The sequence below is a fragment of the Thunnus albacares genome, chromosome 5 (genome assembly GCF_914725855.1).
Source record: "Thunnus albacares chromosome 5, fThuAlb1.1, whole genome shotgun sequence".
NCBI classification, from domain to species: domain Eukaryota; kingdom Metazoa; phylum Chordata; class Actinopteri; order Scombriformes; family Scombridae; genus Thunnus; species Thunnus albacares.
In genome coordinates, this window is record NC_058110.1 from 22,595,716 (window position 1) to 22,608,269 (window position 12,554).

Sequence of the window (12,554 nt, forward strand, 5' to 3'; positions counted from 1 at the left end):
TTGGCGCTATTCCTTTGTCTCGGGGGAAACAAAGGAAAAAGCACCTCGTGGTCAAGCCTCACAGGTTACATGTAGGCCTTCTGTGTGACCTTGTGGTTTGAGGCCCAACAGTTAGACCAGTGGAATTTGAATCTTCCTGCATGTTGTGCAGGCCAGTGCCCCCATCAAGATCATTGTTTCAGACTTTGATTGGTTAATTTCATAACCTGAAAATTCTCCATATTCCTTTAGATTTCTTATCAATGCAGGGACAGAAGAAACTGGGTCACTGATATATGTCAATACGTCATCTGCATAGAGTGAAATCTTGTGTTCTGTTCGCTCTTCATCTTTTATACCCTTTATACTATCATTTTGTCTATTAATGCTGCTAGAGGTTCAATATTTACAGCAAAGAGCAAGGGACTGAGACAGTCTCCCTGTCAGACTCCCCTGTCCAGGAAAAAAAATCCGAACAGCATCCGTTCACTCTGATATGTTACTTTGGATTTGTATATATAACCCTTACCCAATCCACAAACTTCAGGTGGAATCCCATATTAGCCAGTGTTTTATACAAAAATTGCCAATTCACGGTATTGAATGCTTTCTGTGCATCAAAACTGACTAGCATAGAGTTTTGCATATTTTTCTTGTTATAATATTTAGTATTCTCCTTATATTATTAGCTCCTTGTCTGCCATGGATAAAGCCTGTCTGATGTGGATTAATTAATTTTTCTATAATTGTTTGCATTCTTTTTTCCAGAATATTGGTCAGCAACTTTTGGTAGTTACATAGCAAACTAATGGGTCTATGCCCCTCACAGAATGTTAAGTATTTATCTTCTTTGTGGATCACTGATCTAATGGCCTCTGACTATGTAATTGGTGGGTTGCCTTTGGAGAGGGTATAATTAAAAACTTTAGTTAATATTGGTTCTAAATCACCTACAAAGCATTTATAAAACTCTCTAGGGAGTCCATCCTTCCCTGGAGATTTGTTGTCTCTTAGTTTTTTATGGCTTCCCATATTTCAGTTTCTGTAAACTCTGATATCATTTGCAATACTTCATCTTCTGACATCGGGGGTAAATATAAACCAGCAAGAAAAGCTTAAGAATTGTCATTTGTTGTTTTTGATTTAGGCTCTTCCTACAGATTTTTATAGAATCATGCAAAGGCATCTGCTATATCCTTTGGATGAGATACTATTTTTTAAGTATGGGATGTACAATCTTATGAACCACACAATTAGCCTGGGCTTTATGGAAAAGCTAACATGTGACTGGCTCTGTTCCCCATCTCATAGTATCTCTGTTTGGAGAATCTTAAGGCTCCTTCTGATTTATACGTGAGGAGCTTATCCAAGGCCTTCCTAGTTTCTTTTAGTTCTAGCATATGTGCTCTTGTAGTCTTATGTTCTCTTTCTAATTGTTTTATTTTATTTTATAGCTTCATTTGCTCTTCCAATCATATTTTTTTAGTCTTGATGCAATCTGGATTGTTTTTCCCCTATGACTGTTTTGTGTTACCTCCCCATTATCATTTGTCTCAAAGTCTTCTTTTAGGTTCTGTTTTAAATCTTGCAATACTGCCGTATTGGTCAGTAACGAGATGTTTAGTCTCCAGTATCTGAAGAAATTTCCTTTACCTTTCTTTCCTCTTTATAAATATGACAGGGGCATGGTCACTCAGTGTTACTGGCTCAATTGCCAGTGACGCTCAAGTGATCAATCAATTGTTCATGTATGTATGGCAAAAGTGTTAATATTGTCCTTCAATTTTGTTCTCAACCCAAACCTCAATTTCAACACAATGCACCTGTAAAGTATCTGAGACACAACATACGACTGCACGTCTGTTAGAATCATAGAAACAAGCATCAAACATGATGGAAAAAAATAACTTATACATAAGAAGAAATGAGAACTGACTTCCAAATACCCAACTGATTGAATGAACATCCTATGAACCAGTTTCTGTAGAGACAGAGAGTTGTGACTACAATCTTTCTGGGGAGACACACGTAGTGCTACCGCAACTCTCTGACAGCAAAGTTGCTGTAATGAGAGTTGCCTGTACACTAAAGTGAAATGAGACAAAATTATATTAAATTATCTCAGCCTTTTGTCCTCTGAAGGGAAAACCCCTATTGTTTTTTTTTTCATTTGTATGAACCAGCCAAATTTAACTCCTTGTTACAATAAGACCAAAGCAAGCAAACATATGAGCCTGGTTTATAACGCATTTAACAGTTACTTGTCAGTGTACTTACATCTCAAAGTTGTTTGCTATTCATTTTTCACCTTGAACAAAAATCTGCAAGTCTGCATTCATCATTTTTGACAGACCTGCTCTATTTGATGTCAATGCTGTAACCAGAGGATTGTGCAACAGTTCCTTCTGGAGATTGTCATGATCATCCAACTTAACACGAATCCCCATCTCTTTAAGAGTGGGGGCCACATCCGTGAGAGTCGTGAAGATCTTCATGGTGGATTCAAATAAAATAAATAAAAGCAAGTCATGAAGACCGTAAGATAGAATATCAAAATCAGTAAATGCCGAGCTGAGCAGCGTTTAACCTCTTAACATCCACCAGGTTGCGGGCAACCCGCTTAAGCCATTTGTAAATGGTAGCATCACACAGTAATGACTAAAATCAATTGGCACAATTTGGCCAATTGGAGATAACTGGAGAGGTTCGGGGACACCAGTGACACCACAAACTAAAAACTCCCTAGCTCTCATAAGGTTAGGCCTAGAGGTCTGGAATTTTATACAGGTTGACAAGATGTAGAAGGTATGTAGTGATTTGCATGGTTCTGGCATAAAGCATGTCCTAATTGTTGTTATTCAAATATGACTCATTAAAAACGAGGAACAGAAATACTTTTTTGCCTTATTTGAACTGATGTAGTTTTGTTTGTTTCACATTTCCAGAAACTAGAAGATGTCACTTGTCAAATGAAGCCTAATACATGCATCTTGGCCTTACAGTTCTTCTGTTATAAGCTTTTCCATTTGGGTGTGCCAAATAGGTGAAAAATCTATAAAAAGGGTGGATGTTGAAGGGTTAAAAGATTTTTTAAGCTGGTTTTGAAAGTGCTGACTGAGCTGCAATTCTTTACATCGTCAGGCAGGGTGTTCCATTGATTTGTGGCTGTTACAGGAAAAGCTGATGATGATTATCCCAAAACCTTTCTTTTAGCACCACCAACATGTTCACATTTGTAGTTTTAAGTGAAATGTCTCAACAACTATTGGATGGATTGTCATGAAATTTGGTACACACATTCATGTCCTCCCTCAGGATGAATTGTAGTCACTTTGACGATCCCCTAGCTCTTCATCTAGCATCATAATCAGGTCAAAACACTTTGGTTTATGACCAAATACCTGCAAAATAATCACATCAGACAGCCCCAGCTGTACTTTGTGTGTAGTGCTAATTACAAATGTTAGCATGCTAACACTCTAAACTAAGATTATACCTGCATACAAGGGCATAGTTTCCACTGGGGATAGTGGAGACATGTCCCCCTCACACTTCAAAATCCCATTTCTGTTTGTTGTTTTTTTTTTTTTTTACTATTAATATTTTCCTAAAATCATGCAATCATTGAACATTAATCAAAGACAAGGCAGTAAAGGACAAATGCAAATTCAACATTATCTACCAAATTAAGTGTAAAGAAAACAAACATCAGTACTTTTTTTTCAGGATTTTTTTACACAAACACAGTATACATTTCCAACATAGCAAACCAGACAAAGACATAGCTACAATTATTTAATATACATACATATTTCTCTGGGATTGAGAATAGGCACAGTGGTCTAAAAATGTTTTGGAACCACTGTTTTAGACACGATTAGTTGCTTGATCTGCTTTGCACTTTATTGTAGTCTACTGGTTTAATGACATAACATGAGCAACAAGTTGGGTACACACTCCATACCTCGGCTGTCACACTAGAAGCGACAGTAACTTAATTTTAACATAAATTTGCCACACAGTATCCATTAAATGATCTTCACATATACCGTGTTCAAATTTTAGTGTGGAACTGAAGTGTGGGATCCTTCATCTTTTTCATGTAGTCTTCATCAAACTCTTCATTCTGGACCACAGTGAAGTGGTTCTTCCAGTCACCAACTTTTCCTGCAGAACCACAAAGATTCAGTCAGTTATTTTAGCTGAAGGTGGATATCTGGTTTCTTTCCTGGTCACATATACTGTATAACATTATTCAATGTACCTTTTCTTATGAAGGAAGATATTTTGAAATCCATCCCTCTATATGTTGAATGATTGACCATGTTATTCTTTTTCATATTATCAAACTGCACTTCCCCTCTAATTCTTTCCTTCTCCTCGGCTGAAGGAGACAAACCAAGAAAGCAGGAGAGTTTGTCTATTTCCCGTCCAGTATCCTGGAAATGCAACGGTCAAATATTATCATCATATTATTAAAAGCTAGCAGAACTTTGGAAAAGTCATGTGAACAAGAAGAGACTTCTAAATCACACAAATACAAGTAAAGACATCTTGCAAAAATAAATAAATTACCTCAATAAGATCTTCATAGAAGATGTAATGGAGGTTTGGATAAGTCTGTTTCTTCTTCCACCAGCCGTTCACGTGGTCATACCAGGATCCAAATACCACTGAAAAAGTAAAAGAATATATAAAAGCACTTGCAGAGTGTGGAAGAAATATGTGCATCTCCAATGCAAACAACTCTGTCACTGTATTTCATACATACTCTTTCCCTCCATAAATCTCTGGAGGTAACTGCTCCAGTCTCCAGGATCTGGATGGATTTTGGTCATGCGTTCAAGGTGGAAATAAGACACCACGCTGTCCTTTGCATTGCGGGCCACGTAGACTATCTACACAACAACAAAAACACAATTTGGTTTTACAGACTAAACTGTTGATACTTAAAAGGCATTTTTATTCTTTTGTGTAAAGTTGTTATATGTGCTGCTGACACCTGGGACATTGTTTCACAACCAGAGGTTATTCAGTGTCACCAAAGGTCTTTTGGTTTCCAGAGGACAACATTCACCTCAAATGACTGTTAATGGATCAGTTACATAACAGGATTATTCAAAATACAATAGTGACAATATTCTTTCTCACATAAATTTCAATTTCTTCCATTAAATGTCATGATTTCATACACTTTTGGTCAGGTGTGCCGTTTAACACTATGTGACTGTGCATTTTCAAACCTATAGTTTGTTTCCTCTGGTCCGAATCCATGGATGAAGGTCCTGAAGAAGCTCCTATCTGCCAAATGAATTGCTGCAAACTGCTGCAATAAATTAACAGGCAAGACTAGACAGAAGATTACATATACAGATATGGCTGAAAAAATTGGTACCCTTCCACCTTTTTAAAAAAAAAAAAAAAATCAGCTTGGATCTGTATTGAAGTTTTCCTTGGTTCTTTATCAACCATTTGAACAATCCCTCTGTTCAAGGTCCCTCTGTCCTTCTGTGTGTGATACTAATTAAAACACAATAGTCTGCTTAAAGTATCACTACAAATCAATTATTTCTTATAACTTCTAAGGGGTAACAATCATTTTGTCCAGGCTACTGTAGAATGTCTTTGTAGAATAAGCATGAATTCTGTTATTTTCACAACTTTTTATATTTTGTTCCACTGCAAACCAAACATACACATGTATTGATAATAAGATATATTTTCATTTCAACACTGTTAAGGGTGAATGGTGCATTATTTTAATAAAATGCAAGGGTACCAATCATTTCGGCCATGTCTGTATAATCCAGGGTCTGAAGAGACTATCTCTCCAGCTCCAGGCCACTCCAAAACGCATTCCAGTCAAAGTTAATCAATGAGATAATCTCGACATGATAGAGAACAGTATATTCCCTTAGATTGCACTATATAAGTATCCTCCCCTATCTCAGCTTTTTGTGATCTTGAGACAATGGAAATAACACACAGGGAATGTACCTTGCAGTTTTGCTCCCAAAAGGACTTTGGCATAAACTGGACAGGAAGATGAGTTTTGATAAGTCGAGGAGAAGTGTGGAGCTTGTCGGCCATTTCTGTTCCCTTGAAGATCTGTGGAGAAGACCCTGATCCTGGAAATTATTAAAACAGTTTACATCACAGTGATTCCTTCAGTGTAGTAAATACAGTGCCTGAATAAAAACATGATAAAATGCTTTTGCATAGCTACAGAAGGGAGGTGTGCTCGACTGCACAAGATGTCTTGGCAGTGGACAAGCATAAAAAGAGGCAGGAGCACTTTGACTTTATGCAGCACAGACTTTATTCCATGAACTGATGTTTCACTACAAGCGTGCCTTCTTCAGACCTGCACTTCAGAGTTTAAGTGCTACAGAAGACAAGCTTGTGCCGAAATGTCAACTCATGAAATAAAGTGAAATTGCTACTGCCTCTTTGCAATTTTTATGCTTATCTGCTGCCTACAATGATAAAAGGCTTATGAACATTTCTGATGCGATGAAGATAAATGCATCACTGACACACAACCTTTACAATAAAACACAATGAAACAAAATTTAATGTGCATTTTTAGTTTACAGACTGAAGCAAAGGGTGAAAAATTTCCACCATGGCCACCACAAGTGGCCACAAGTTTGTGACATGAAATATGATGAGTATGAGATTGTTTGCTAAACCTGGCTGCAGAGAAGGCACGGTGATCTCTAAGAGAGGCACTCTTAGATAGATTGGGATGGATGTCTGACGCTCTGGAGATGTTTTACCAAAGTACAGCAGGTCAAGGATGTAGCAGAGCCATGTCTGTCCTAAAAGACAGACAGAATAAAAAAGATTGTCACGATCCAAACGACTCACCTCCATATACACATCTGATAAAGAACAGTTACACATGCTATTCATGTTGATGGACAGACCTGCTTTGGGGTATGATGTAATAAGTATATCATCTGGCCTGGCCTGAAACTTTTGAATGTTCTCCCAGTTGTCTGTTAAATAGTGGGTCATTGACACTCCGTGGAAATCGAACAGCTCCGGTCGAGAAGATAAATCCATCTTTAAAAAAAAAAGGAAAAAAGAGACATGAAAAACATATGGTGGTGTTTGGTTTCATACTAGAACAATCTGATTGTAGGGAAAAAGGACAGACGAAAAAGAAAATAAAAGTAAGGGAAAGTAGTAAATTAATTCAAATTAACTTTGAGATTGTCTCAGGAAATAAATAATTTTCAAGACGCATTCATGTCATTTCTCAAACAAGTATTAAACTCTACTGGAAAATAAAGCAAAGTGTTTTTTAAAAAAAAGGAAAATTATACAAATTATCGTAATTAAACGCAGTCATCTGGAGACATAGTACATAGTACCTTGTCCATTGATGTTCAGTTTGTCCTCTGATCACTGTTCGCTTTATATAGCATTTATACCTTTCTCTTCTTATCTCACCTACATTAGTTATACATCAAATGTACAACTACCCTCTCGTTGCCCAACTGACCTTGGTCTTTATTTTGTTTTCTAGTAACTCATTGTTCTTATGGCTTATTCGTTCACTATACTCCTGCTTTTACAAAAACATAAAGTTCACATGGTTGTCCTCAATTTTTTAAAAGGAGACTAGCAATTCTTTATATTTTCCTTATTGTCAACAGATCAAACCAAACCAACAATGAATTGATTCTACTTACAAGTATCGTGTGTATATCCATATCCAAACATAACAATAATAATAATAAGCTTTATTTATAGAGCACCTTTCATGACATAAAATGCAGCTCAAAGTGCTTTACAAAGAAATATAAAACATAGATACAGATATATACATATGCACAAGCACATAGATACACACACACACACACACACATACATATATATATATATATATATATATATATATATATATATATATATATATACACATATGTATGTGTATATATATACATACATAAACATATACATACATATACACACACACATACATATTAAACGGGATAAATATCAGTTAAGACATAGTAAAGGAGTAAAAGACAAATTCTCGAGAAGGGATAAAATTATAGGTATAACAAAATCAATTAAAGGCAAGGTCATAGAAGTAGGTTTTGAGTTGCTTCTTAAAACTGTCAACCGAGGTGGCCTGCCTGATATGAGGAGGGAGCATGTTCCAAATCCTCGGTGCATAACAACTGGAGGCAGCATCGCCATACTTCCTGCTGTTCGTCAGTGGCACCTTCAGCAGACCAGCACCATGCGATATATCCGACAGGCAATCTGACAGGTAAGGTGCTAGCCCATTCAGAGCTTTAAAAACAAGTAAAAGAATTTTAAAATCTATCCTCAATGTTACTGGGAACCAGTGCAAAGATGCTAACACAGGAGTAATGTGACCTCTTTTACTGGTTTTTGTTAGAATTCTTGCTGCAGAGTTTTGGACGAGTTGCAGTCTATCAATAGTTTTTTTTGGCAAACCTGTGTACAGTGCGTTGCAGTAATCTAACCGTGAGAGTACAAAGGCAGTCAGGTTTTTTTTGCATCCTCCAGGGAGAGGTATAGTCTGACTTTTGCAATGTTTCTCAGGTGATAAAAGGCTGTTTTAGTAACATTGCTGATGTGATTGTCAAAATTTAGGTCAGGATCAAGAATGACACCAAGGTTTTTCATTATTGGTTTTGCCTGTAAGGCCACATATCTCATTCATCTGTGCTGTAGACCTCCAGTTTTGTCCAAAAAATATTAAAAACATGTCAGTGAGACACACTGTTGCACTGGGTGACATGTTCCTTCACCATGAAGCACTGTTATTGTGGAGCAACATGATGCAACATTACCTTTACCAGGGGGCAACAGACATAGATATACATTTTCATGAATATTGGACGTTGCATGTAGGAGATAAATATCACTTCCTGTGTCCACTATGTGGTGCTAGAAAGCATGCACTAAATGCACATTATGTTCCTGCATATCAAATGTAGACCACACACTATAAATTTCATGTTAATCAAAAGAACTTTGTCACATAAGGCTTTCTTGCTGTTGCCAGGAGAAGGAGTTAATACCCCTTCCTGTGTTCACTATGTGGTGCTAGAGAACACCCACTAATTGTCACTGTATATCATGTGTAGACCTCACCATGTAAATTCCATGTAAATTTGACAAATATGTTTGTCAAATAAGGTGACTTCCTGTTCTCAGTAGATGGCGCTATGACTGCAACTCAATATTGATAATGTGGATGTGTTCAGGCCTGGACTCCAATCAAGCATGTGAAATTTTTTGCAGATTATGGGACATATTATGGTACATACTTAATTAGCAGAAAGTAGTGTAGATGCACCACTGTTTTGTTCATTGTTGCATTTTTGAGGGGACTTTATACTATATATAGTGGTTAGATTTACACACACAGTCATGTCCGCTCAGTTGTATCAAGTGCACAAGTGATGTCAGTATGATACTGTTTACCCTTTACGCTGTTTGTTTTTTTTTTGGTACATTTTTTTATTGTCTCACACAAAGAAGAAAATGGAACAGTAAGAATGAGTTCTATTATTGTTTTATTGCAAATATACTTTAACAATATAAACCCTAGTTTTAATCAGAGTACAAGAAATGGCAGACACAAAAAGAAAGAACATATGAATATCTTTGGATTACTGATCACACAGATCTCTTTGTCTCATTTGAGAGCATCAATGTAAATTATAGTTGTCATTCAGTCATACAGAGACATGATACAAACTTAACCTACATTTTTTCTTTAAGAATTAATTTGGTTAATTACATCAATAGTTAATATTTGTATTTTATACAGATAGAGTACATATTTCTGTTCATTCAGATAACGTCAGCCACAAGTTGGGTGCACACTCCATACCATAAATTTGCCACACAGTGTCCATTAAATGATCTTCACATATACCACAGTCCTGTTCAAATTTTAGTGTGGAACTGAAGTGTGGGATCCTTCATCTTTTTCATGTAGTCTTCATCAAACTCTTCATTCTGGACCACAGTGAAGTGGTTCTTCCAGTCACCAACTTTTCCTGCAGAACCACAAAGATTCAGTCAGATATTTTAGCTGAAGGTGGATATCTGGTTTCTTTCCTGGTCACATATACTGTATAACATTATTCATTGTACCTTTTCTTATGAAGGAAGATATTTTGAAATCCATCCCTCTATATGTTGAATGATTGACCATGTTATTCTTTTTCATATTATCAAACTGCACTTCCCCTCTAATTCTTTCCTTCTCCTCAGCTGAAGGAGACAAACCAAGAAAGCAGCAGAGTTTCTCTAGTCCATTGTTTGTTTGATGTTCAGTTTGTCCTCTGATCACTGTTCGTCTCTGTAGCGTTTATACCTTTCTCCTCTTACCTCCCCTACATTTGTAGTAAATCTTTATCAAATCAAACTCCCCCTGATTGCCCAAGTGACCTTCGTCTTTATTTTGTTTTCTGGTAACTCAGTGTTTTTATGGCTTATTCATTCACTAATCTCCTGCTTTTACAAAAACATAGAGTTCACATGGTTGACCTCAATTTTTTAAAAGGATAAGACTAGCAATTCTTTATATTTTCCTTATTGTCAACAGATCTTATTCACAGAGTCAAACCAACAATGAATTGATCCTACTTACAAGTATTGTGTGTATATCCATATCTGAACATATCTCATTCATCTGTGCTGTAGACTTCCATTGTTGTCCAAAAACTATTAAAAACATGTCAGTGAGACACACTGTTGCACTGGGTGACATGTTCCTTCACCATGAAGCACTGTTATTGTGGAGCAACATGATGCAGCATTACCTTTACCAGAGGGCAACAGACACAGATATACATTTTCATGAATATTGGACATTGCATGTAGAAGATAACTATCACTTCCCGTGTCCACTATGTAGTGCTAGAAAGCATGCACTAAATGCACATTATGTTCCTGCATATCAAATGTAGACCACACACTATAAATTTCATGTTAATCAAAAGGACTTTGTCAACCTGCACATGCATTGTCATGAATATCGGTTGTTGCACGAAGGAGTTAATACCCCTTTCTGTGTTCACTATGTGGCGCTAGAGAACACCCACTAATTGTTGCAGTATATCATGTGTAGACCTCACCATGTAAATTCCATGTAAATTTGACAATGTTTGTCAAATAAGGTGATTTCCTGTTCTCAGTAGATGGTGCTATGACTACGACTCAATATTGACATGTGGATATGTTCAGGCCTGGACTCCAATCAAGCATGTGAAATTTTTGCTGATTGGACAAAGTCCAGTGGAGTTACAATAACTTCCTGTTTCCTTGCGAAACATGAACATTTACCAGCACACCATGTCAAGGGCATTCCATGAAAATTCAAGATTTTGATAACTTTTCATCGCAGAGATCTTTAGATGACATTGACCAAATTGAAACTTGATTAATTCTCTAGGAGGAGTTTGTTGCTCTACAACACCTGCAAAAAACAAATATTGCGCAAAAATAAAGTAAATACAAAATGGCTGACTTCCTGCTGGACTTAAGGTATGGCTTCAAGAGGCTTTTTTTTTGAGTCTCAACATGATACATGTTCCTACCAAATTTCATTCATCTATATCAAATTTAAAAGTGTTGGCTTTGACTTAGAAATTTTCTAGGGGGCACCTTCAACTCATTTTGCCACACCCAAACCCAAGACCCATGTCAGAAAACAAAATACACCCCTTCAAGTGTGCCAAGTTTTGTGAGTTGTCAAGCATCCCTAGCCCCTCAAAAACAGCTTCCTGTTTCACGGCGAATGATGCATTGCCATGGCAACAGCTTTTAATGAAAACTCAAAAGCTTCATTATTTAGCATCATCAATGTCTTACAACTGAGCTGACCAAATTTTTGTTGGATCTGGTTAACCTGCTAGGAGTAGTTAGTAAAAGTACAGGGCCTATAACTTCCTGATGCCAATTGGTGGGGCTATTACTATGATTCAATATTGGCCTGTACATGTTTTCAGACTGGGACTCTTATCAAATGTGAAATGGGAAAGATCTGACGATGTAGAGTTGAGTTACAACACTTTGTTTTGCAGTGGTGAAACATCGAAATTCACTGCATCACCACAGCAAGTGTTCAATGAAAACTCACAAGCGTCACAATAGTAGTGCGCAGGGACGCGGTTCTGTTTACAAGGCTTTGCTAGTTTGTTATGCTACATATCACAACCTCTTGACTTTGTGCTACATTATGAAATTCAGTACACAGTCAAGAGGATGTGAAACAAGCTAGCGAAGCTCTGTAAATGGAACCTTGTTCCCGCCCATGAGCAGTGGTGTCTGTCTTACATGGAACTACTCTACAGAGACTGAAAACATGATTGCTGTTACTAGTCTTTTCCCAAGCAGCCCTAGGTGGCTACAAATGGCACCCACCCCCCTACCGTGAGTGCAATATCAGTAGCTTTGCTGGGCAAACTACTCGCGACATACATGCTCCGCTCCCCAGAACACACTCCCACTCTCTTGACAGCCCCTTTACCAGTTCGCCACCTCCACAATCAAGGCCAGCTGATAACAATCAG

The 12,554-nt window shown here is 37.2% G+C and overlaps 1 protein-coding gene across 1 annotated transcript; it reads right to left on the bottom strand.

The window, feature by feature from the left end:
- Window positions 1-4,023: 4,023 nt before the first annotated feature.
- LOC122982820 (cytosolic sulfotransferase 3-like) lies at window positions 4,024-7,562 on the bottom strand. The gene is made up of 8 exons (XM_044352394.1): window positions 7,359-7,562; window positions 6,909-7,047; window positions 6,672-6,800; window positions 5,977-6,107; window positions 4,751-4,877; window positions 4,555-4,652; window positions 4,244-4,418; window positions 4,024-4,146 (listed from the first exon to the last, which is right to left on the bottom strand). Exons 1-8 carry the CDS (start codon window positions 7,365-7,367, stop codon window positions 4,034-4,036), a joined length of 921 nt encoding a protein of 306 aa, XP_044208329.1. The 5' UTR covers window positions 7,368-7,562; the 3' UTR covers window positions 4,024-4,033.
- Between the last annotated feature and the right edge of the window lie 4,992 nt (window positions 7,563-12,554).

Coding starts and splice junctions, on each gene's coding strand:
- LOC122982820 (XM_044352394.1), bottom strand. Junction 4,419..4,554: donor TCTATGAAGATCTTATTGAG/GTAATTTATTTA, acceptor TTGCATTTCCAG/GATACTGGACGGGAAATAGA. Junction 4,147..4,243: donor ATCTTCCTTCATAAGAAAAG/GTACATTGAATA, acceptor GTGGTTCTGCAG/GAAAAGTTGGTGACTGGAAG.